General features: G+C 45.0%; 1 protein-coding gene across 2 annotated transcripts in view; it reads left to right on the top strand.

Annotated features, from left to right (window-relative positions):
* The first annotated feature begins 1,312 nt into the window (after positions 1–1,312).
* The window catches only part of LOC138750449 (beta-1,4 N-acetylgalactosaminyltransferase 1-like), a 79,390-nt gene continuing 53,525 nt past the window's right edge, over positions 1,313–27,177 (top strand). For both annotated transcript variants that reach the window (XM_069912504.1, XM_069912505.1), the window contains exons 1-4: positions 1,313–1,863; positions 3,564–3,830; positions 7,132–7,308; positions 24,684–24,790. In XM_069912504.1, coding sequence (XP_069768605.1) covers positions 3,616–3,830; positions 7,132–7,308; positions 24,684–24,790 — 499 coding nt within the window. In that variant the 5' untranslated portion in view covers positions 1,313–1,863; positions 3,564–3,615. The remainder of the gene's footprint in view (positions 1,864–3,563; positions 3,831–7,131; positions 7,309–24,683; positions 24,791–27,177) is intronic.

Genomic DNA, 27,177 nt, shown 5'->3' with positions numbered 1-27,177 from the left:
CTTATTCACACCTTCCTGATTTTCGGGGCTACAATCTCTTGGTATGCAGAGTTGACTCATTCTATCTAGGGTTGGCTAATTTCATATGTATAAATCTGTGTATGGTTAGCTAATTAGATATGTAGGACTTGGTACTTCTGTCCAGGGCTAGGAGACCTTTATCTGATCCAGACTACCTCAACTTCCTACATTCTAGTGTACTTTACCATTCCTTTTCTTAGTCTTATGGTGGCTCTTGTCACACAGAAGATTCTTATGTTAATCGTGCTGACTCTGCTTTCCTGCATCCTAACCCCCAAGCTTATCCTGTTTGTACTGGTTACAGCCATTAACTGATGAATTTTAGTTTCTTCCATGTTCATAATTTTAGATCAATTTTCCCATCTCTCACAGGAGCGACTTCATCCCTAACATCGAAGTACTCGAGATGGCAGAGGCCAACAGCATCGAGTCCATGCTGCTGAAGATCCAACTGCGCTGGGTGGGTCAGGTCTCCAGAATGGAGGACCATCGCCTTCCCAAGATCGTGTTCTATGGCGAGCTCTCCACTGGCCACTGAGACAGAGGTGCACCAAAGAAGAGGTACAAGGTCTGCTTAAAGAAATCTCTTGGTGCCTGCCACATTGACCACCGCCAGTGGGCTGATCTCGCCTCAAACCGTGCATCTTGGCGCCTCACAGTTTGGCGGGCAGCAACCTCCTTTGAAGAAGACCGCAGAGCCCACCTCACTGACAAAAGACAAAGGAGGAAAAACCCAACACCCAACCCCAACCAACCAATTTTCCCTTGCAACCGCTGCAACCGTGTCTGCCTGTCCCGCATCGGACTTGTCAGCCACCAACGAGCCTGCAGCTGACCCCTCCATAAATCTTTGTCCGCGAAGCAAAGCCAAAGAAGACAATCAGTCACTGGTTAAGTGAACTCCAAGGAACTTGGTGCCCTTCACCACAGCCTATGATGGCAAAGGAAAGAAAAGAGGGAGGGGGGCAAAGGTAAGGGAGGAGGAGACCTCTCCCCCGAAGTGACAAAACCCTCTGTGGGCTGTGGATCTGAGCAGCTGAACCCCTTTCACCAGCCCTCCTTGCTCTGTGGCTCTCTGGTCTTGCCTGGTGAAATCCCTTCACTGCCGTGGACTGAAGATGCTCGCTCATGATCTAGGCCCGGACGCGTTGGCTCGTCCGGCCGTCACTTGGGGAGCGTGAGCACCGACCCCGCCCAGTTTCTCCGCTGGTCCTCCAGCGGCCGACAGGAAGGAGGAGATCTGGAGGCTCGCGGCGGCGGCGCCCCCTAGTGGCCGCGCAGGGGAATCGGAGCAATCGGAATGCCGAGAGGCTGAAGGAGCGAGAGAGTGGGAGGGGAGGGACAACCTCATTTGGTTGATCCTGCTGTATTTCTTCCTGACTAACGGCCTGCCTTTGGATCGTTGCAATCTGTCAAATGCGAATCGGCGAAGAAAGAGGGTAAAATCCGTTGCCGTCCTCGAGCAGGAACCCCGAGGGAAGAGGGGGTTCCCGGGGAAATGCACGGATGAAATCCGCGTCCAATGCATTGACGACCGTGAACGATTTGTAACATTGGAAGAAAAACCATCCAAGTGTCTCCCCCCCACTCCCCTTCTCTGTGCGTGTCCCCATTAAATACGAAGATTCCCGACTTTGGGCATTTCACGCCCGACAGGGGAGGGAGGGTGGGCAGGCTGTCCGCAGCCTTCATTCCATTCCAGCCATTGCCGCTGATGGGTGCCGGAGGATTGCGCTGCGGATTTCTGCGGGGCATCGGGCGTCCGCCTCCGGCAGGTCGGGGCGGAGATCCTTGCCGGTCCGCGCACAGCCCAGATTTGCCCACGTTGTAAAAAAGAAGCAGGTAAGCGTTTGAATTAAAAAGGGGGTGGGGGGGGGGGGTAGAAGAGGGAGGGTAACGAGTTTTCTTGATGGGGGGGGGGTGTTGGGGGAGATGCTCTGTGATCTGCAGTGATATCACGTTGAAGATGGCAAGCTCTCCTGGGACCTTGCAACTTAGAGCAGTTTTGTGACTGCAGTGCCCAAGGCTGATCATCAGATTTCAGGACACGGGTTCATGGCAATAAATCTGTTCCTGATTCATTAAACTCCACTCACGAATATTCATCCTGGGTTTTAAAACCAGTTAGATCACTCTGTTTCTGACCGCCCCACCACACACACACAGTCTAATTCTTCCCTGAGTCCTCAACACTGCAGAAATTCCCACCTCCCTCCCTCCAAAGCGAAGTGGCTCCCAAAGCCACAGCCATCGCCTTCGATCTTGGCACCGCCCTCCACCATCGGCCTCTCCTCTTGCCATTCATTGTCACCGTCGAACAAAGGCCCCTCTGAGGCCACTGTTCATCTCAAGGACTGCCAACCCGTGAACAAGTGACCCACATACACAGGCACTGAGAAAATCAGCTTTGAAATCCCAGGAAGCAGAGCCCTGACCACATGACACTGGGCAGACTCTAGATTTTGATTTCACCATGTCGTTGCCATCATGAAGAAGGCGATTTCGTTGGGAGTTTGAGGAGAGTTGGTATGTCACCAAACACCCTGACTAATTTCTTCAGGTGTGGAGTGGAGACCATTCTGACCAGTTGCATCACTGTCTAATATTGGAGGTGCACAGGGCAAGGCTACTGTTACCAGTCCAAAACCCAGCAGTGATAGAAATTCACCAAGACAAATGGTTACTTAAACAAAGGTTGCTTTTCATTTTCTTTAAACATAAAAACAGGATCAAACTTTAACTTACTGCTATTAACTTAACTGCCTTCTAATTCTAAGCACACATGTATGTAATGTTCAGAAAAGTTCTTTGATTGACAGTCCAATCTCACTTCTCATTCCTCCAAGTTCACCAGTTTCAGGCAATTCTTCTACTGTGCACAGAATTTAAGATTTATAAATTTTCACCAGGCTCTGGTGCTTAAAGTTGTACAAATTGTACAAATACAACCTGATAAAACAGGTGTAAAATTTATACAGACATAGCATACATACAGACAAATGATGCACGTGCAGGGTACCTATGTATAAATATTAAAATAAATAGATAATTGTTAAATAAATAGTAGAGTGATGGAGGCTTCTCACTGCCCATGAGAAGATACTGGTGGTTCTGGTTCTGGTACTCCTGTATCTCTTTGCTGTTGGGTGTAGCTGAAAGATGTGTGCGGGGTGGTAGGGATCCTCAGTGATTTCGCAAGCCCTCTTTGGACAATGATCCCGGTAAATACCATTGATCAGAATGGGGTGGAGTTGGGGCGGGGGGAAGGAGAGAGACCAGCTTTAGCATGTTGGCCTTGCTGTGTAAAATTATGTGGAGTTGGGGGGTAGGAGAGAGACCAGCTTTAGCATGTTGGCCTTGCTGTGTAAAATTATGTGGAGTGGGGGGGGAGGAGAGAGACCAGCTTTAGCATGTTGGCCTTGCTATGTAAAATAATGTGGAGTGGGGGAGGTAGGAGAGAGACCAGCTTTAGCATGTTGGCTTTGCTGTGTAAAATTATGTCCATGGAGTGTTAGATTTGACCCGCTGTTTCTTCCAAACAGCTTTTGAAAAGCACTGGGGAAACGTTGACTCTTCATCCTCCATTGCTCCAGCATGCGCTCCATCAAGAAGACCCTTTGCTGCCTTTTGCTGGTGACGTTGCCACTGGGAATTTTTGTCCTGTGTCTCTGGCCGCTGAAACCTCACCCCACCGTGGACGTGAATTACCGAATCTCCAGCATTTCAGAGAACCTCCTGAAACACAAACTCTGGGAGCCCCCTGAAAAATATGCTTATATTCCATACAAAGTGAAAGAGACAGTGGCTGGGTGAGTGTCTGCTGCCTCCCCCCGTGGCCAATATGACAGACCTTGACCAAGTCAAATGCTGGCACACTAGAATCCGAGCTTCACTGGGGAAAAGAGGAAGTGGAGAATTTTCTGAAAGATCGGCGATCTCTCGAGCAATGGGAAGCTGAGCACAGAACAGGAGATGAGGATCAGGGGATGGGAACCAGAGTGTTCGGGCTGATGAAGGGGAAAACAGCAGTAAAGCGAAGATAGCGTGCAGCAAGGATGACAGGCAGGTGACAAGACAAAACAATAGCTGGACAGAGATACAGCATGTTCAAAAACTGAACTCAAGGAATTATACTTAAACGCAGGCAGCATTAGGAATAAGGCGGATAATCTTGCTGTACAGCTACAGATTGGAGAATATGATGATGTGGCTATTACTCAATCATGCCAAATGAATAGATGTCATTGGGAGCTGATCATCCAAGGATACATAGTGTATTGCAAGGATGGGCAGGTAGGCAGAGGGCATCCCAAGACTTTGCTGGTAAGCAACAATACTAAATTATTGGAAAAAGTGACATATTGTTTGATCAGAAACCTATAGGTTGAATTAAGGAATGGTAAAATGGCAGTTATATACAGCAGGGATCTGGATTACAAATGCAACTGGAAATGGAAAAGGCATGCCAGAAGGACAATGTTATGATAATCATGGGGGATTTTAATAAGAAAGAAGATTGGGAAAGTCAGGTTGGAATGGGATCTCAGGAGAGAGAGAGAGAGTTTTAGATGGAGAGATGGCAAGCTGAATTGCATACTTGTATTCCACTTGAGAAAATAACTTAAAATTTATGTAATAAATATCAACTTTTTTCAAAAGTAATGGAGCCCACACTTACAACACATTGGCTTAAAAATTTGAAGGACTCTCTGAAAGCCCATCCTTTTGGTAACCCCCCAGTTCCATTATTATTAGTATTGAGACTTTATATGAGGTTTCATTTTGTCAGCTCTTGAACTGTTCTTTTTGGGAGTACTGAAGGATGAGGGGGAACCTCATGGAGGCTGAAAGACCTGAACAAAGTAGATGTGGCAAGGTCATTTCCCATGTGGCAAGGTTGTAACCTTGATGCTACTGCCCAGTCCTACTGCCAATGGCTCCATACATGATTAAAACGGCCTGTTAGAGCAGCTGACGTTTTTTTTTAAAGTAAAATACTGCAACCATGAGGTCTGTGTCTGGGTTGGTGGCATCTGTGCTCAGAAGCAGCTGTGAGGTGTTGCAGGCTCTGCGGGGGGTGGTGGTTTGGATGGGGGGGGGAAGAAGCAGAGTTGCGAAGGGCACTATAAATGGGGAGAATACCAGGTGTTGAGAAAGAGAAGCAGAGGAGATGACCCTACAGGATAGTGACCAGAGAGGGACTCAGTGGTTAAAGGCTGCGGCCTGATGATGAATGGCTCATGGGATCCCAGGTAAAGGAGTAGAGATTCAAGAGGCTGCTGAGGGAAAGAAGGACTCCCGAAGGGGCCTCAGTCGCTGAAGGCTTCCTGATTGTGGGAGGTTTGGATCTGAAGTTGTGGATGGATCAAAAAGGGGTCTATGCAGCTGCAGAGGCTGCAGGAGCGCTGGAGGTGAATTCATGGACACCCAGTGACTTTGAAGTAACTCCTTTTTGCTTCCCTTTCTCTTGTTTTGTTAGGAAGGCCAGACTCTTTCCCTTATGGAAGGCAAATGGCAATCCTGTATAATATTACATGTTCTGCAACTATTCCATGACAATAAAATAATCTTGAATCTTAAAATGCTGCAGGAATTCCTTGCCCCTTTGAACCTTGAAAGTTCAGAGAGTGGGCCAATCTAGTCCTGACAGTGACAGATTGCAGTCAGTCCGTCAGGATTAGCGCTGGTGCTGGTGACAATCCCAGGGGGATAACTGGTGTAGTTGCAGTAATGGTGGGGATGGGGGTTTAGATGTGGGAGAAAATATTATCCACTTCAGACTGGCTGTGACAATTTCAATGATCTTCTTCATCAACAAGCTTATCAAAAAAGTTGCGTCATCTCATTGCTCAGTCACTGGATGCTGACGGGTGTATTGCTTGGAAGCCAAGAGAATGGGCAGCATCAGTAACTGAAGAAATGTTGGTTAAAAGAAAAAAGTGTCAAGTTGATGGCCAGGCAAGATTTTGCATTGGGGATCATTTTATGGCCATTACGGCTGCATGAAATTGGGGTCCTATATTCCGTGAGCGCGTTGTGATCAAGGGATCATTCATCTCATCCACTGCCTTTCACTGAGTCACCGGGGGCCGCGAGAATGAACATTCAAGATTCCTTCATTGTCATATAATAGGACAGAATATGCACTATTCCTCGAAATTTCCGTCTGCCGGCTGTAAGGCAGAGAAAGAGCCGCTGTTGGTGTTGTCCGGCGCCCCTTACAGTACTAGAGAAGGAGAAGGGAGTCCCTTCAGAGTCGCTGAGTGTCCTTGGATTTTCCTCCAGCCTCTAAAGCTGCACAGACTCCTGTTTGATTCATCGGCAACCCGAGTTCCAGATCCAAACCTATGACATGATGAGGAAGCCTTTGACGCCTAAGGCCCTCCAGTCCTCTTTGTTTACATTACTCCCTTATGTAGACATTTTTTCTTCTGTGCAGATTTTGGGACTATTGATAAGTGGAAATTCTGCCTGGCCCGCAGGAAAAACAATCTCAGGGTTGTATGTGTTGTCATATCTGTACTCTGACAATAAATCTGAATCGGAAGTATCCTTGAGGACCGAAAGCTGGGAGTGATTCCTGCACTGACCTCTGTGAGATTGTGTGTGAGGTGACAGTGAGGTCAGAGAACATAGACTGAAGATCGGCCCTTTAAGTGGCATGGGTTCACTGGAAACATCTTCCGGCCCAGTATGCGTGAGGTGCTGCTGTTAGCATCCTTGGGAGGGGCAGGGTTTACGTTGGGAAAATGGTTCTGAGGAGAACAAATAAAAAGATCACGGCAAAAATGAGGAGGTGGATTTCCCTTCAAATGCTTTTAGACGCCCAGAACTGTGGAGAATGTCTCCGGCATGAATGTCCCTCCTGACCCTTTCACTGGTCATTGCCTTCCCCTGCATGTGAACAAGGGACAGCCTCACCCACTGGCAGCCGTGCCTTCACCTGCCAAGTTTTGGAATTCCTTCCCCAAGCCTTTCTACTCATCACCCCACCATCCCCCCGCAACCCTGCCACCCACCCTGCAAGACCCCACTTCCCAGGAGGTTGGGCTGTACCCTGACAATAAATCTGAACTTTCAACAACACAAAACTCTAATTTTTCTCCTTAGTCTGCTTCCAAAGAACAACTGCAGATGTGATAAAGAGGAGCCGGTGCTGAAGCTGCCGTTCATGGGACATATTTTCCCTCAGACTTCTGTCCATCAGTTCCAGCAGGTCTTCAACGATGCTGAACAGGAGGTGCTGAAGAAAAGGAGGCAGCAGGAATACCAACGATTCCTGGAGAGGTACGAGCGGGTGGGACTTAGTTCACGCAACATTTTTTCTTTCTCTTTTACTGTAAGGGGTGCAGGGCGACATTAATGTCGACACTTTGCCTTACAGCAAGCAGAAGTTAAAGTATATCATGTCTCTTACATTTTTAATGTATTATTACATGACAGTAAAAGTCACTGCGGACCTTGCAGACTCTGAATCACCAGAGTTGTTGAGGCTCCAGTAAAGACCCAGACCCCACACACGACGCTGTCCTCCGTCTCTTTCCACATGAACGCAGGAAGTGAGCCCTTTTCCAGGACCTGTTGGCACCAGGTCTGCTCTGCTCCCTGTTACCTGGTTCATACATTTTAATCTGGTGTTTTTAAATTGGGGGAAGGAGGGGGTTGGTACTAAGGTGGTTGTAAAACATGTACTGAGTTGGTGGTGAAGGTGGAAGGCAGACCTCCATCATGTGGCCTCCCTCCTCATAGTCATTGGCCTTCCAATCTGAAGTCACTGAGCTTAGAGACAGCAATCTTGAGTCCATTGGACTATAAAACATACTGTAGGGGCAGAAATAGACCATTCAGCCCATCAAGCCTGCCACAGGATTCAATCACTCTGCCCCACTGCCCAGCCTTCTCCCCATAACCTTTGATGGCCTAGCTAATCAAAAGCTATTAATCGCTCCCTTAAATACATCCAATGACTGTGACAACAAATTCTACTGATCACACACTGAAGAACTTTCTCCGTATCACTCTTCTCAGTGATGTCCTTCTGTCCCGAGTCCGTCCTTGTGAAACTGAGCCCAATTTTGGTTCTGTCATGGGGCGTTGCTCCCAGTGCACCCACTGATTCAGGTCCTGGCATTCTCTGCCAGAAATGTTGTCCCGATTGCCTTGATCACCATCCACAACGTTACACATTGCAGTTAGACTGATCTAGTGGCAAGTTTTCCCGAATGGGAAAAAATGCTGGAGAAACTCAGCAGGTCACACAGCATCAATAGGAAGTAAAAGGTGGTGGACATTTCAAGCATGAAGAGTGTTGACAATCGGGCAGTTGCTTGAATGAAAAGGTGGGGAGGGAGGTGGGGGAAGGAGGTGAAACACAGATGGAGAGGTAGGAGATGGATACTGACGGGAGGATAGAAGCTGAGAAGTAACAGGGGAGAGGGTAGCTCTTGGGTAGGAGAAGGAAAAGAAGTGGGTGGGGAGCTGGAGGAAGGGAAGCAGAGAGATGAGGGAAAGAGAGACTGGGATAGGGTTAATGGAAACTGGAGAAGTCGAGATTGATGCTGTCTGGTTGGAGACTGCCAAGATGGGATATAAGGTATTATTCCTCCATTTTACATGTGGCCTCAACCTGTCCATGAGGCCATAGACAGACATGTTGGTTTAGCAGTGGAGTGTGGACTTGAAGTGTTTGGCCACTTGGAGGTCCCTCCACCTCCTTATTCAGGCATCTGCCTGATTTTCTTAAACTGACGAAGGGGCTCGGCCTAAAATCTCAACTACCTTTCACTTCCCATGGATGCTGGGTCACTTGCCAAGTTCCTCACTCAATGTTCAAAAATTTCAATGGGATTGCCCCCCACCCAGGGATTCCCCCCCCACATTCTCCTAAATTCCAACCAGTACAGGCCAAAAAAGCTGTCAAACACTCCTCATAGGATAACCCTTTCTTTCCCTTCAACAGCTGCGCCCCTCACTGGCCCACTGCAGCGGTCACCTTCCCTGTTGGGTTCCCTATTGTACCAACCCTCACCACCACTCCTGGCAATTCATTCCCAGCACTCGTCACTCTCTTTGTAAAAAAAAAACCATCGCCCCAGAAAGTTCCTCCACTCACCTTAAACAGATGTCTTCTGTGCTGGCCATCAACACCCCAGAAAAAAAAAACGTGCTGGTGTAGCTAGCTGCTGCAAGCTATGGCTCTGTGGAGCCTATAGTGCAGGAGAGGTGATAGCTGTATGCAGGTTAGCTCAGAAAGAACATGCTGTTCCCAGAAAGAATGACACAAACTCCAGTGAGCTTTATTGGGCTCACAGCCCTGCTTTATTCTCAAGCTGAGGGGCGTGGTCAAAGCCCCCTCAGTGCTGATTGGTGCATTTGTGATCTGCTTTCCTTGATAGGCCAGTTAGGCTCCTTTAGTTGTGGCCAATTGGAGGGCAGTGCTGCGGGCCTCGTGCAGCCAGCTGGATCGTCGAGTTCATCCTTCATTTTCTGTGGCTCCCCAAGGGGGCTGCGAGGAGCCACCAGACTGACTGTCATCCCTATCTAAGTCCCTTATAATCTTATACACCACTACTAAGTGTGTTCTGTTGAGCACTGTACATTATGGCCTTTCTGCCACAGAGGGACAAGGTATGAAATAGAGAACATATGTATCAAGTGATAGGAATGTGCATGGATATGACACCAAGGGTTTGAAAAGACTTTGAACTGTTTTCCTGTTTTGTAAATAATTGTGAATAAAGTTTATTTCTGAGGGAAAAAAGTTGTCATGTTCGGAGGGTTGCAATACAAGGTCAGAGATCAGTCAGCAAACCTGGGCAGTTTAAAGTCATTTCATGAAATGAGTTTGGAATAAAAAGCTGTGACGTTGAGGCTTTATAATGCACTGGTGAGGCCTCTCGGAGTACGGGGTACAGTTTTTGGCTCCTTATTTAAGAAAGGTTGTGCTGGCATGGGAGAGGGTTCAGAGAAGATTGACTTTCAAGAATGATTCCTAGAATGAAGGGATCAGCATATCAAGAACGTTTGAACATTTGATGGCTCTTGGAAACATGGAGAATGAGGGTAGAACTCATTAAAACATTTCTAATGTTGAAAGGCCTGGACTGAGTAGATGTGGCAAAGTTGTTTCCCATGATAGAGGAATCTAGAACAAGAAGGCACAGCTTCAGGATTGAAGGGAGCCTTTAGCCAGAGAGTGGTGAACCCCTGGAGTTTGCTCCCATGCGTGGCTATGGGGACCAGGAGATATTTAAGGCAGGGATTCATAGGTACCTGAATAGTCAGGGTATCAAAGGTTGTGGGGAGAATGCAAGAGAGTGGGGCTGAGTTGGAGAATGGATCAGCTCATGATGGAATGGCAGAGTGGATTTGACAGGCCGAATTGTTGTAAGAACTCACCTGGTTCATGAATGTCCTAAATCTGCTGCCTTTACAGCGCCCCTGAGTAATAAAGAGGTTCAGTTTTAAAATGACCTCTGGGAAAGTGGGGTCTTATTAATGGAGGTGGGGGGCAATGGATGGAAAGGCTTTGGGAAAGATTTCAAAACTTAGCAGGTGAAGGCACGCCTGGGCACCCAGTCATGGGTGTATAATGAGTAGAGCAGTGGGCTAAGCTACATCCTTGGGGTGCACCTGTGTTGATAGTGAGGAGGAGATGCTGTTTCCAATTCGTACTGTGGTCTTCCGATAAGAAAGTCAAGGATTCAGTTGCAGAGGAGGGTACAGAGGCCCAGAGTTTGTAGCTTCTTGACCAGCACTGAGGGAATAATAGTGTTGAAGGCTAAGGTGTAGTTAATGAAGAGCAGGTGTATGTATGGGTTGCTGTTTTTGAGACCCAGCGATATGGCATCTGCTGCGGAGCAATTGTGACAAAAGATGAATTGCAGTGGGTCAAGATCTTTACTTAGGTCCATGTTAATTCTGGCCATGACCAGCCTCTCAAAGCATGTCATCACAGTAGATGTTAGTGCTACTGGGTGATAGTTGTTAAGGCAGCTCACGCTACTCTTCTTGGGTACCTTTTGAAGCAGGTGGGAACCTGTGACTGCAGCAATGAGAGGTTGAAAATGTCCACGAACACTCTGGTTAGTTGGTTGGTGCAGATTTTCATCTCCCTGCTACATATGCCATACATGATGCCTTGCGAGGATTCACCCTCTCGAATGATGTTCTGACATCGTCCTCAGAGACAGATATCACAGGGCCTTCAGCCTTTGCAGGGTTTCTAGTAGGCATTGTTTTGTTTATTAAAATAAATATTATTCATAAAAGCAAAGTCACAGATGTCACATTTGTGGCCCGAAATGTGAAGTTAATAAAACATTAAACACAAGTTTATCAGGTAAACTTCTGAGTGTCTTTATTCTCCCGTTTCCTTTGTTCTCTTGCTTGTGTTCTTATCTCTCTCTCTCATACCACGTGACTTCTGGTACATCTCATACATATTCATTATCATGACATCCCTCCTTTAATCAGAAATAAACTTTACCTTCACTTACCAATATCCCTCGAAAACATACAAACATCGTAACTAATGGTAATACTATAACTCAACTACATAAAGTTTACTTCCTACAGCACTCATACATGCACTTTATGATATAAGATTAAAATACTGTCCCAAAGTTCTTATTAAAACTATGGCCCAAACTTCGTATCGTTTGGGCGGTTTCCGGTTTCGTTTCGGCCTGCCTGCGATATTGTCGTCGCTTCTCGGTTGTTCACTCTCGGCGTCGGAAATACTGCTCGCCACGGCTTCGAGTGTTTCTGGCGCTCTAGTCACTTCATCAGGAGTGCTGGTAACTGCCTCTGGAACATCATCAGGTCTCTCAGTTTCAGCATCTCGTATTGGCCTTTCAACCTCTTCGCTCGATATATCACTGGACTGGTACCTTTTTACACTTGATACATTTCTCTTATACAGGACTCCAGTCGGAGACTTGACTGTCACCATACTGCCACTTCTGGATACGACAGTATAGGGTTGATGGTAAGAAGGTGTGTCTAGCTTACCACCAGTTTCATGCCTCACTAGAACATTATCTCCTGGCATGATGTCTGAGTACTTGGCTCCACGTTTCGAATCTGTGTACAGCTTTGCTGGACCTTTCTTTTCAGCATCGTGGTCCCTCATCTCCTGGTTGTCTCGGATTTCCTTTATTTCTGGCATTTTTGTGCGGATTTTTCTCCCAAAAAATTCTTCTGCAGGACTTTTTCCAGTGGTTGCATGAAGCGTTGCTCGATAGACAGCCACATAAGATAGCAATGCTTCTCGCCAATTTTGTCCTTCTGCGTGTGCAATCCTCAATCGTTTTTCAATGGATTGATTTTGTCTTTCTACTTCTCCATTGGCTTGCGGCCATTTCGGAGTTACTTTATGATGGTGGATACCTGTGGTCCTCATGTATTCCGCAAGTGTCTCTGAAATGAATTGTGGACCATTGTCAGAGTATAATGTAACAGGTAATCCATATCTTGCAAATATCTCTTCTAATGCTTGTATTGTTTTTTCAGTGGTTGTGGACTTCAACACCACGTACTCATAGTATCTGCTGTAGTAATCTATCACTACCATAATTGATTCACCCGTCGGTAAAGGTCCAAGAAAATCAACAGCTACGTCGATCCATGGTCCTGTCGGAAGTTGCGTACTCCGGATCGGCTCTGGCGGATTATTCCTACTTGTGATTTGACATCCATGACAAGTTTTAACAAATCTCTCTGCGTCTTTATCACAACTCTGAGGTTTTGCTTGGTACCAACAATGCCTAGGTGTCCTTAATGCGCTAAGGATACGATCTTCGGTCTCAATCTTTGCGGTATCACCAATCTGCAACCTCTTAATACACACTGTCCGATGCAACAAAGTTCGTCTCTAATGGGAATGTAAGCCTTGTGAGTACACTTGTCCCATTGTCCACTCTGTATGCATTCTCTTACTTCCCTGAGTTCTGGATCATGTTCGGATTCTCTCTCAACCTCCTTCGTAGTCACAGCTTTCGGTGTCGACTGAATAGCTACGAAGCGTACAAAGCTCTCTGTTTCTGTTCCCAATTCTGACTTGGATTGTGGACATCCATCCTTCACCAATCTGGACAGCGGATCAGCAATGTTTGCTTTCCCTGCAATGTGGATTACTTTATATTTGTAGGGTTGTCGTCTGAGTACCCATCTCTCTATTCTGGCACATGGTTTGGATCTCGGTGCATAGATCACCTCTAATGGCTTATGATCTGTGATGAGTTCAAATTCAATGCCATATAAATATGCATGAAACCTCTCACAGGCCCATACAAGTCCGAGTGCTTCTTTCTCTGTCTGAGAGTATCTTCTTTCCACATCTGATAACGATCTGCTGGCATAGGCAATGATTCTTGGTCCTCCATCATGCATCTGGACCAACACGGCTCCTAAACCAACCGGGCTGGCATCCGCTATGACTTTGTTTGATGCCGCCGGATCGTAATATCCAAGAGTTTTTGCATCTGTCAGGCTTTGCTTCAGCGCTGTGAACGCTTTCTTCTGCTCAGATCCAAAATGAAATGGTACACCTTTCCTGGTTAGTTTTCTTAGTGGTTCTGCCACTGTAGCGAAATTAGGAATGAACTTTGCACAAAAATTGACCAATCCCAGGAAACTCCTCACTTCTGTTGCGTTCTGAGGTGCACGTGCCTCTTCAATAGCTTTCACCTTGGCCTCTGCAGGGTTTAGTCCTTCCCGTGTAAGTCTGTGTCCCATGAAGTCCATTTCTGGCACACCGAACTGACACTTGTTTCCATTCACGGTAAGGCCTGCCTCCTGTAGTCTAGATAGTACACGCCTCAACCGTTTGTCATGCTCTTCCTTCGTTGGTGCATGGACTATGATGTCGTCAGAAATGTTGGCAACTCCAGGAATACCTTGAATTACTCGATGGATTTCATACTGGTAGATCTCCGAAGCTGCATTAATTCCAAATGATAGTCTCTTGTAACGATACAATCCACAGTGAGTCACAAATGTAGTTACATCTCGGGAACCTGGATCCAGCTCTAATTGATAATAGCCCCATTTCAGATCAATTTTTGAGAATATCTTACTGGTAGTTAGTTCTTGAAGTATTTCCTCCACTGTTGGTATAGGGTGTCGTTCTCTAATTATAGCTTCATTGGCCATTCTCATGTCAACACATGTCACCCTTTGGTTTGGGCACAATCACTACAGGACTGACCCATTGTGTCGAATGTTCCACCGGTTCAATAATGTCTTGTTCGATCAATTCTTTAATTTTGGCTTCGACTTTCCCACGAAGTCCAAACGGAGTTCGGCGCATTGGTTGTGCCTTAGGTTTGACCGTTTCATCTACCGCTAGCTTCAATTGTTGACCTTTCAGCTTTCCTACTCCTTGGAAGACTGCGGGGAATTCTTGCTTCATATTCTCGTATGACTGAATTGAATTGACACAAGCTCCAATATGAAGTATTGCCAGGTCTTGCGCTGTGCTTCTACTCAGCAATGGTTCTCCCCTATGACCATAAACTCTGCTTCGGTGTACTTATCTCCAGCTTCAACAGTTGCAGTAAAACATCCAATGGTCTGCAATGGCTTGGTTACTGTGTATGGATACAGTTTCTTGGAACACTTCTTTGAGGTACAGATGATCTTTTTCCTTTTCAACTTCTCCCATAAATGTCGATCAATCACATTACTGTCACTGCCTGAGTCTACAATGACCTGCACTGTCACTCCACCAATGATCACTGGGACCTTCTCATGATGTACTTCATTCAACGTAAATTGGTAACAACTCTGTTCCTCCTGGGTATCATCATCGTCACCGTCTATCTGGCGAATGGTATCTTTCTTTCCAGGATACTTTCCTTTCCCCCAGGCTTTGCCTTTGGAAGTTGTACTCTTCCTCTTCTGGTCTGCATTGGACTTGCTTTTGCACTTCTTTGCAAAGTGGTCCTTACCTCCACACTTTCTGCAAACTTTGCCTTTAGCCGGGCAATATGGGTCTTTTCCAAAGTGACCTCGGTTTCCACATCGATAACACTCCACGTCCTGTGTCGGCGTATATCTTGGCTGATTATGGCGATGTGAGAGCCTCTTAATTTGCTGGCTTGAGTTGTCTTTCAGGGTCATGGTATGAAATTGCCCTTCAACAGCCTCTAATGCAGCAGCAATGGTTAAAGCATCGGTGAGTTCCAACTCACTCCCTCCTTCCAGTAGACGTCTTCTGAGTTTATCTGATCTACAGTGCTGTACGACTTGATCCAATAATTGGTTGTCCAAATCAGCTGGCATGTAATTGCATCCAGCAGCTAGCTGGCGTAGTCTCGTCACGTACTGAGCAATTGTCTGGCCATCTTCTTGTCTCGTTCTCTGAAACAAATGGCATTGAAATGTAGCATTCGGTGTCACTACATAGCGTGCATTTAATGCATCTACTGCTTTCCGGTACTCATCCTTTCTTCCAGTATTCAAAAATGTCTTAAATGTTTCCCGAACTGTGGGTCCTGCAGTGAAAAGAAGTAACGCCCTTCTCTGTGCTTTTTGTTCAACTGTACCGGTATCTAGAAATAGGCCACGACTGTCGGCGTGGGATTCAAATTCTTCCAGCCATGCCTTCCACTTCACACTTACAGTACTTGCATCACCCGTTGGGTCAAAATGAGCAATTCCACTATGTGTTAGAAAGTCACAGTTTGCACCAGCCATGAGGAAATATTCCAGCCCCAAAAGTACTGAGCAAAGAGAAAATTCTTATCACCTTGAAGTTGTCTGTAAACCTCTGTAATCTTGTTTAGTCTTTAATTTTCTTCAAGCTTATCCCATCCTCGTCGCCAATGTCACATTTGTGGCCCGAAATGTGAAGTTAATAAAACATTAAACACAAGTTTATCAGGTAAACTTCTGAGTGTCTTTTATTCTCCCGTTTCCTTTGTTCTCCTGCTTGTGTTCTTATCTCTCTCTCTCATACCAAGTGACTTCCGGTACATCTCATACATATTCATTATCATGACAACAGAGAGTTGTTTTTAGGAGTCTTTCAGCAGTCTCACTGTCTACGGGAAGAAGCTGTTTCTCAGCCTGGTGATTCTTTCCCAATGGGAGTCGCTGGAAGCTACTGTGTGCGGGGTAGTAGGGGGTCATCAATGATTTTTGCAAGCCCTTTTTAAACAAGAATCCCACTAGATCACATCAATGGAGGGGAGGGAGACCCTGGTGATCCTCTCTGCCACTCATGGTCCTGTGGATCAACCTCCGACCTGATGCTCCACAGCAACCGAATTTCACTGTGACGCAGCCGGCCAGGACACTCTCGATAGAGCTCCTATTGAAGGTTGACGTAATGTGGCTGGTAGCCTTGCCCACCTCAGTCTTTTCAGGACGTGCAGTTGCTGTTGTACTTTCCTGACAAGTGAGGAGGGGAGTGTCCAGGATAGGTCACTAGTTAAGTAATCTCCAAGGAACTTTATCAATAGCCATCCCTGGTCCTCTTGAAGTACACGATCATCTCCACATTGAGTCTCAGGTTGTTATTCTCACACCATATTGTTAGAAATTAAAGTACCTTTAAAGAAATTGCTCGAGACAAAAATTGAGAACAAAGAACATTTATTACAACAACAATGCAAAGTTGGGTGCTTCCCCTTACCCTGGGAATACACACATATACTGGGGCTCACCCAACTTTTATACAGTCAATTTCAGTATCAGAGTGCCCTCCCCCTTACATTCTTCTGCCCCCTGGATGGGTTTGGCATAGGTAATCCTTCCTGCCTACGTGCAGTTTCAGTACACTTGGAGGACCAGGGGGTATCCTGTGGGTGCCCCATCATGTCATTGTCCTTATTCACACCTTCCTGATTCTCGGGGCTACAATCTCTTGGTATGCGGAGTTGACTCATTCTATCTAGGGTTGGCTAATTTCATATGTATAAATCTGTGTATGGTTAGCTAATTAGATATGTAGGACTTGGTACTTCTGTCCAGGGCTAGGAGACCTTTATCTGATCCAGACTACCTCAACTTCCTACATTCTATTGTACCTTACCATTCCTTTTCTTAGTCTTATGGTCTTGTCACAAAGACTAGAAGATTCTTATGTTAATCGTGCTGACTCTGCTTTCCTGCATTCTAACCCCCAAGCTTATCCTGTTTGTACTGGTTACAGCCATTAACTGATGAATTTTAGTTTCTTCCATGTTCATAATTTTAGATCAATTTTCCCATCTCTCACAATCCTCACTTTTCTTTTAGATCAGTAATACTGATCTTTCACCATGATCAGTGTTACTGATCTTTGGTTACTAGTGTCAGTGTGACTGATCCCCCCCCCCCCCTTCCTCACTTTTCTTTTAGATCAGTAATACTGATCTTTCAAGTGTAAGGTGTAGTTTTACCCAGCTGGTCAATAACCGAATTGTAATCTCTGCGTAAAGTCTTTAGGTAGGGGAGCACCATGAAGGTCAGAGTAGCGAGTCCAGCTGCTTATTAGGGTTGCGAGTATCAGGCTCCAGTTCTCAGTAAAGAGTCTAGTCCATCCCACATCAGTCCGAAGTTGCCACGTCTGAACATGGGCATAGGCAGATTCACGTTGAAACATTGAAGCAGTGTCTTTTAACCACCCGACTTTTGTAAGCATTGTCCTGACGAAGTTCTTTGAGAGACGCTGCCTTCAGCAGCGAACGAGTAGCAGTAGTCAGGCGGTTCCGTTGAATTGTGGCTAGTATCTGATGTCCTCTTCAGCCCCGAACCCTAGGGCCACCGATCTCCGAAGGCTGTCTGGAGCCTGATATTAAAGTGTCAAGCAGCTCACGTTGTTGGTAACTGGTGCTCCCCTTCACGGGGTGATGAAAAGAGACCAAGCTGGGGGGGGATTGTTTCTTGTGATTTAACTGTGTGTTGCAGCCTGTCTGTGTACATTAGCATATGTATTAACTCTCTCTCTCTGCGACATGTACAATCCTGACTACCATTCTGTCTGTCTTTGTCCCACCATGTCCTTTGTGCTATTGCTTTAAAACTCCTGTCTTTAATACCTGTGTAGGCTAGGATACAAATTAGATGTACTCCACTAAAGCTGTTCAGTTCCCCTGGTCCGTATTGGAATCCCTTGTTAACCCATATCCCACTATGACTATACATTAAATCTATGCCCTGTCTACATTCTAAAGGAGCACAATTGTAACCTCTGCTGCCCCTATTCCAGGAGGACTTAAAACATAGCGAGTACTGAAGTGACATATCCATTTAACGAACAATATTTCAAAAAAAGTAATAAACAACAATAAATGTAAAAACCATTAAAATACGGCAATAAAAAATACAACAATAACTGTATAAACCATTAAAATACGACAATAAAAAATACAACAATAACTGTATAAACCATTAAAATACGACAATAAAAAATACAACAATAACTGTATAAACCATTAAAATACGACAATAAATGTAACATTACGGCACTTTGTCACGGCGCAGTGTAAGTTTCAGGTCTGAAGGATGAGGAACTGCACGCCAGGTTGAGGGTTGAATCTGTGTGTCGTGATGTTGTGGTTCAGAAGCTGGTTTAATTCTTTGAATGTGGGTCCAGCCTTTCTCTCTTGTTCTTACTGCGGTGTCTGTAATTAAAAGTACACAGAAGGGACCATCCCAGGCAGGTTTTAGTTGATCCTCTTGCCATGCTTTTACATATAACCAATCACTAGATTTTAATAAAATGAATAACAATCTGACTTTCCTTTGTGTTAGTGTAAAAATTGTAAAATGAAACACAAACCATATTTGCATGGGTTTTGAATATGTTAGACCTTATTAAAATGCAGTTGGAGCTGCTTGTCTGTATGGGGCACAACCCTCCAATTTGTTAGAGTACATAACAGACATTGTAGCACAAGAGCCTCTGCAAGAGAACTTGAAACATATTCAACCTTTAGTTCTGCCTTAAGTAAAATGCCTTGTGCCACAGCTCACAACCATATTCCATATAATAACCATATAGCAATAACAGTACGGAAACAGGCCATATTGGCCCTTCTAGTCCGCACCGATTTACATGAAACTCCAACTAGTTCCACCTACCTACTCCCTGCCCATAACCCTCCAACCCCCTCACATCCATCTACTCATCACTGCCACTGTAATATAGTTGAACTAACCACTACACTACCCAAAGTGAGACAAGAGCCCATGCATTTTCTGACTAAAGGTCACAAGTGCAGCCAACAGATTACTTCAAGGCACTTTCAGCCTTGCTCCTCTGTGCAGCCATGTAATCTTTGAGAAGAGGCAAACATAACCAAGGGCATTAAAAGGGTAAAAATCTGGCAATTTTCTCTCCACAGAGAGCATTGGGGAGCCTGGAACCGATTGTTGATTTTGTAAAATGAAGTTGAACAGGCTTGTACACATTTTCAGACTGCTTGTGCAGTGAGTGCCATACACCATGGTCTTCTGATTCATTGGTGAGGAGGTGATCAGTAAGATGCAGCAGTGGAAGCGCTTGCTCAAAGGCTGGAGGAATATTAGACTTAGACCTAGATTTGTCAGAATGATAAGAGTTTATCTAAAGCTGGCTGTAGATAGAAGAACATCACAGGTGCTCCTCAATTTACGATAGGGTTGCGTTCCAGCAGACCCAGCATAAGTTGAAAAAAAATCTTAATTGGAGACGTACCTTGTCTAACATTGACAGCACTGTATCAGTCCTCATACTGATCCCGCTGCCCCACTCTCTAATGACAGCGCTGTATCAGTCCCCATACGGATCCCGCTGCCTTGCTCTCTCCCAACAGTCCCTGTAAGCTTTCCGAAAATGTGATTAACCAACGAGGCTACAAAAAATTCACTTTAGAGGAATTATCAAAGTTTATTGGAAAAATCAACGATGCTTGTGATGACCTTTAACACATTATATGAAAGTAAATGACAGTCATGCTATTGTGTCATCGTAAAATCATAAGTAGGGGAGCACCTGTATTACCTTTCATATTTTTCCAATGTTGATTGCACACACAATCATTTAAGTACCGGCTAGTTTCTATAATATTGCACTTAAAGTTTTGCTGCATGAATCCTGGAGCTTGTGGAGTCATTAGTGAATCAAGAAATATTGGTGCCCTGGCAATTTCTCTGTACCATGCCAATTTCCCAGTCCTGAAGCCGGGACGTAGTGAATAGTATCAGGTACAAGATCTGTGAGTAATTAATGCTATTATTATTCCTATGCGCCCAATTGTTCTGAACGATGCCACCAATTTAAATCATATTCCACCTATTGCAGTACTCACACACCACCATAGACCAGTTCGCAGGTTTATTTCTCCATTAAGCTGAATCCAGTCGCGCAGGGTTTACCTCCGTGATTATTTACAATGTAACTTCCGCACTACCGGATTTAAATATAAACCTGATGAATGGGGAAAGTTATCATAAATTAAATAACAGCGGCAATACAGAGAAATTGTGCTGAGGCATTAATTTCACTCCGGAGGAAAATGCACCAGAGAAATAAATGATTAAACTTATAGGAATCCCCATAGGAATCCCCAGAGGTATCTTTATTCTCCAGAGGTGGGTGATCTTTAAACTCACGGACCTTGACTGCTGAATGTGTAGAAGAAATGTACTAAATCTATTGATAGGGCTCCATACCTCTAACTGCAAGACAAGAGCCTGAAGCCTCAATTTCAAGTGCCACAGTGCACTTAAAGGGACATGCACACTCCCCCTTCAACTGGCTGATCCAGCCACTTTACACATCAGATCCTTTCTTTATCTTACATACACTTAAAATAAGATGTGTCGAACTCACCCTATTTGCGCAAACATTTCTCCCTGCAAATGTTATAACATCACAACTCTCAGGTACTCCCTGTGCAAAATCACATTTGAATACAATTTATTTCATAAATTGGAATTAACTGGTAGTTAAATTCGCTAATTCTACAGTATTGAAAAACGATCATTTATGACATTTAATTTTTAGCATGAATTTTAATCAATATTGGTCAGTGACTGAAGTGGGAAGTCGTGATTTATGAAATTATCTCTGGTCTCTACTCTCCCACTCCCGACGCTTCTCCCAACATTCAGGAGCTGGCACACAGTCCCTGCCTTTTTCATGTTACTCATCTACTATTACTTTAACTGCTTGCATCAAAATGTTAGCCTTTGCTTTCTGCTTATCCTCAGATGTCTGGACAAATGCTTTTTGTGTGATCTGTAGAAGCTGGGTTATTCCCTGCTCATGCCAATTTTCTGTCTTTTGTAATTTTCTCCTAATGTCTGGGGCTGAGTTGGTAACAAAACCTGTTAGTACCAATTGTTCCCCTGCTGGGGATTCTATGTCGAGACCCCCATATTGTATATATATTTGGTCCCAAAAATTGGTCTAACTGTTCGGCACATCCCTGGGGATCTTCTATCAGGGAGGTCAGTTCTTTCTTAAAATTACGTACTTCAGTGCTGGTCAGGGGCACATTTACGAACCCAAGACCTTCTCCCATGGGAACCTCCCACAGGGGTCGCATCCAGCTAATTTCTGGTTTCTTAGATTTGTGTTCCTGTTCCCTGAGAAGTGAATCGCAGGGTTCTGCCACTTCTTCCTGAGGGATCTCAGGCTGTTCTGAATTACAATGTTCTACCTCTACTGTTAACGGAGGTGGTAATCGAGCGCTTTGTGAGTGAGTTACCATACCACTCCTATTCTCTTCTCTTTTCTCTAGCTGTGGGGGAGGAGGGGAAGGTGCAGAAGGGTAGGTCATAGGAGGGGAAGGAAAGATAGGAGCCGGCATAGGAGGAACATAAGGTGGAGGGAGGGAATGTAACACATCCCAACCCTGTGATTCAGGGACAAAAGGTTCCTCCTCTCTCTTATCCCTGAATTCTTTCTCATTCAAAACCAGTTGTTCAATGGGTCCCTTGAGCCAGCAGGCTGCATATTCCCTGCTCTCAACATTGTCTTTCTGGTTTTGATAGAGCCATAGGTTCAAAGCTTGACACATCCATTCATCCTCGGATCCGAATTTTGGCCAGTACACGGAGCTCCCTTTAACCGGGTATTTAACCCATTCAATACAACAATACCTGACCATTGTCAGTTTTTCTTTCCCACGGGTCTTTCCTGTGCCCCACTCAGATAACATCAACCCAAGCGGGCTGTACGTAGCTATCTGGTGTTCACATCCTGAACCAGGACTACAACAATACCTGACCATTGTCAGTTTGTCTTTCCCACGGGTCTTTCCTGTGCCCCACTCAGATAACATCAACCCAAGCGGGCTGTACGTAGCTATCTGGTGTTCACATCCTGAACCAGGACTCTCTTCCTTGCTACTCATTATTCCCATACTTATAAACAAGTAAAATTCCTCTTACCGAGTTCCAGTAGTAATGCTCTAGCGCGCTTCCTTCCGTTGTTTGTTCTCAATGCCTCTTCTCGGATATCACTCGCTTCTTCCACTGACCAGCTACCCGTCGCCCGTGAGTCCAGCTGAATCAGCCGGGGTGCACCTACTCTCGTCGTCGGGGTACTCTCTCAGTGGAGGGAGTGTGATCCCGGACGAGTCCCCATTTGTTAGAAATTAAAGTACCTTTAAAGAAATTGCTCGAGACAAAAATTGAGAACAAAGAACATTTATTACAACAACAATGCAAAGTTGGGTGCTTCCCCTTACCCTGGGAATACACACATATGCTGGGGCTCACCCAACTTTTATACAGTCAATTTCAGTATCAGAATGCCCTCCCCCTTACATTCTTCTGCCCCCTGGATGGGTTTGGCATAGGTAATCCTTCCTGCCTACGTGCAGTTTCAGTACACTTGGAGGACCAGGGGGTATCCTGTGGGTGCCCCATCATGTCATTGTCCTTATTCACACCTTCCTGATTCTCGGGGCTACAATCTCTTGGTATGCGGAGTTGACTCATTCTATCTAGGTTTGGCTAATTTCATATGTATAAATCTGTGTATGGTTAGCTAATTAGATATGTAGGACTTGGTACTTCTGTCCAGGGCTAGGAGACCTTTATCTGATCCAGACTACCTCAACTTCCTACATTCTAATGTACCTTACCATTCCTTTTCTTAGTCTTATGGTCTTGTCACAAAGACTAGAAGATTCTTATGTTAATCGTGCTGACTCTGCTTTCCTGCATTCTAACCCCCAAGCTTATCCTGTTTGTACTGGTTACAGCCATTAACTGATGAATTTTAGTTTCTTCCATGTTCATAATTTTAGATCAATTTTCCCATCTCTCACAATATCACGAGATTATCTACAACTTGTCTGTTCAACAACACATCATTGTTTCTAATGAGGCCAATTTGTCAGCGCTATATTACACGCGGAGACCTAGTCACGTTCTGTCATTCCCGCAAACAAAGATGCTGCTTTTTTCACAAACAGCACCTGAGCTACTGTTTTAAGGCCACAAGGAAGCTCGGTACAAATTCAAGGCCAATGCTGTGAGCTGTGATATTCAGCTGGCTGTGTGCTCATGCCTCTCCTGCAGTGGTTTACAAACTTCCCCCCTAAACTCACATTCCACTTTAAGCAATCCCTATGCAGTAAATGGTCTGTGATTAGTAAAAGATTGCTTAAGGTGGTATTTGAGTGGGGAATAAAGGTTGAGAACCATTTCTCAAGACCCAATTGCTACTGAAATATTTTGCTTGAGAAAAATTGTCATTGGCCCATTTCCTTTGGAGTTCTGAAACCGTGCACATAACGAGTCAATTAGGTACAATTGAAACAGTGGTTTTCAAACTGTTTCCTTTCCACTCACTTACCACCTTAAGCAATCCCTTACTAATCACAGTTCACTGATGACATAGGGATTGCTTAAGATGTAATGTGGGTTTGGGTTGTGGGGGGGTGGGGTTTGAAAACCACTGCTCTAGAGATTCTACCTGACCGATCTCCCAAGCACTTGTCACATCGATCTCACAGTCACTCAAATGCTAATTGGAGAAAATCTCCATGGAACGCTGCTGTGGGAGAGCAGCAGCAATCAGCAAGGACTGCTCTGAAAGAAGCATAGGTGTCACAAGACTCGTACACGAAGTTCAGGAACAGTTGCTAGTCCTCAACAACAAGTGCAATCAGATATTCTTACATTTCACATCATTTATTGCTGAATATTTATTTAATGTATTGCACAGTTAGTTTGTTTATATTTTTTCTTTGTCTACATTTCTCTTTCTTTTTATACATTTTTTTTGAGCACAGATTTTTTCACTGCTGGTAAATAGAAATTCTGCCTGGCCTGCAGGGAATAGAATTTTGGGGTTGTACATGATGTCATGTATGCACCCTGACAATAATCTGAACTTTGAACACTGCCTTTATTGGTTTAACTCTGTGGCCGTTACATCCTGTCACTTTTCATGACCTTCTCCCACTCTCTTTGTCTTTCGTCTCTCTGAGGGATATGGAGGAATTCTTTCAGGCAGCGAGAGCTGAATCTGTGAAATTGGGTTGTGGAGGCCAAATCATTAGGTGTATTTAAGACAGAGATTGATAGGTTCTTGATTAGCCAGGGCATCAAAGGTTATGGGGAGAAGGCTGGGTAGTGGGGATGAGTGGGAGAATGGATCTGCTCATGATTGAACAGTGGGGCAGAGTCGATGGGCTTAGTGGCCTATGTCTCATGGTCTTATCTTTTTGCAGATCCCATTCCCCAGCGGACGCGTTGATCATTGCAAAAGCCAACAGCCCTCTGGAATACCCCACACAAGGGCTGCAAGTACGTCCCCTCAAGACCATCATGATACCAGGTCAGGGATTCTATAACGCAGACCAATTCCAGCAATCCAGCATTTCTTTGTCATAGATCTTTGCTGGTAAACTGAGCTGTGGGAGTTCGGGGGTGGTGGGGTAAACTTGGTGGGAGAGGGGCTCAGGGCTCAGATCCACCATGATGTTACTGACTACTAGAAGAGTTGTGAGGGGCAGAATGGCCTGACCCCCTGTTCTTCACACCACAGGATCAAGAGGTGGAGTGATCTCTGCCCCGTTTCAGTGCAACAGGCTCAAAGTGACAAATGGCTCAAACAAAGAAAATCATGCTTGGGGGCTGAATGTTCATTTCTCATCCAATTGTTCCAATACAACCTGACAGACCAGCGTTCTCGAGTCCATACCTTCCTATGCTCAGAGGAACAGGACCTAAATAACCTTATGCCCGTTACATTCAGTGTGAGCCAACAAATTTGATGTGGATGTTGCTATTCCATGGAAAATGTGCCAGTCTCCAGCTTTCACTCAGGGGTCATCGCAAGCCTTTCAAATCGTGTTCATGTGGGTTTTGCCTTGGTGCTCTGGTTTACACCCATCCTTCAAAATATATTTGGGGTAGTAGATGGCATGGGTTTAAATGGTCATAGAATTGGCTACTATTGTGCAGTAATGAATTGTAAAATTTTAAAAAATAATTAAATCTGGGATGGAACCAGAATAACACTGTTGACAGTGGAAGGAACAAAGGAGCTTGCATTATAGCACCTTTTATGACCATAAATCCATAAGATATAGGAGCAGAAGTGGGCCATTTGGATTGTAGAGTCTTCCCCTCCATTCACATATCCCCACTCCCTGCCTTCTCCCGATAATCTTTAATACCTTGACTATTCAGATACCTATCAAGCCCTGCCTTAAATACGCCCAATGACCTGGCCTCCAAAGGTGCCCATGGTATCAAATTCCAGAGTTTCACCATTCTCTGGCTGAAGAAATTCCTCTTCATCTCTAGAGACTTCAATCCTGAAGTTGTGCCCTCTTGTCCAAGGCCCACTAACATGGAAACCACTTTGCCACATCTACTCTCAACATTTAAAATGCTTGTATGAAGTCCCCCTTTCCCCCCCCCCCCCCACCACATTTTTCTGAACTCCAAGGAGTATAGTCTAAACTTACCTTGTATGCAAATCCCTTCATACCATGAATCATTCTTGGGGATCTTCTCTGAGCCCTCTCCAATGTCAGCACACCCTTTCTTAAAGAAGGAGCCCTTCTTGCCATACTGCAAGTTAGGCCTCACCAGTACATTAAAAAGCCTCAACATTATATCCCTGCTCATATATGCTCTTCCTTCAGAAATGAATGACAACATTGCTTTCACCTTCTTCAACACCAACTCAACTTGGAGGTTAACCTTTAGGGTATCCTGCACAAGAACTCCCAAGTCCCTTTGCACATCCAAATTTTGAATTTTCTCCCCATCCAAATAGTTTGCCCTTTTATTCCTTCTACTAAAGTGTATGTACATTAACATCATATTTTAATTGCCATTTCTTTGCCGATTTTCCCAATCTATCTAAGTTTCTCTGCAGTCTCTCCGTTTACTCCTCACTACCACACCTTCTACCTATCTGCAAACTTAGCCACAAAGCTATTTATTCTACCATCCAAATCATTAACATTTCAGGTAAAAAGAAGTGTCCCCAACAGTGACCCCTGTGGATCACCACTGGTAATGGGTAGCCAACCAGAACAATCTCAAGAGCTATTGAGGCAACAAAGTACTTTTGAAGTGCTATCGCTGTTATGTGTTATAATGTTGGAAAAGTTCCACATGCCAGGATCTTACAAGCAGAGCTGTGATTAGTTTAAATTTATTTTTTTTAAATTTATGTGCAAAGCACAGTAACAGGCCCTTATGGCCCACGAGGCTCTTCCACCCAAATACCACAGTTGAATTACAAACCCCATATGTTTTTTGACGGTGGAAGGAAACTCATGCAGACATGGTGAGAACATACAAATTCATTACAGATAGCACTGATTCAAACCAGGGTCACTGGTGCTGTAATAGTGTTGCGCTAATCACTACGCTAACTGTGAGCGGATAATCCACAGATCATCTGGATTGGAGAATGGGGAATTAGTGAGGTGGGAGTGGGGGGGGGGGTAAATGACATGCAATATTTAATGTTTTTCTGAAAAGAGAGATTGGATCTTGTTTTATCAATCCATCAGAAAGCAGCGCCTCAGCCCTGTACAGAGAAGCAGGCTCAATTACATGAGACCTTAAGACACGAGGAGAAATAGGCTATTCAGCCCATTGAGTCTGCACAGCCATTTCATCATGAACTGATCCCCCCCCCCTCATTTCTTCCCCTGTCACCATCCCCCAGCTCTTTCTCTCCCTTCTCCATCTCCTTTT

Source organism: Narcine bancroftii, unplaced genomic scaffold (assembly GCF_036971445.1).
Source record: "Narcine bancroftii isolate sNarBan1 unplaced genomic scaffold, sNarBan1.hap1 Scaffold_151, whole genome shotgun sequence".
NCBI lineage: Eukaryota > Metazoa > Chordata > Chondrichthyes > Torpediniformes > Narcinidae > Narcine > Narcine bancroftii.
The sequence above is the reverse complement of the archived record's forward strand: the minus strand, read 5'-3'. Positions and strand labels throughout refer to the sequence as shown.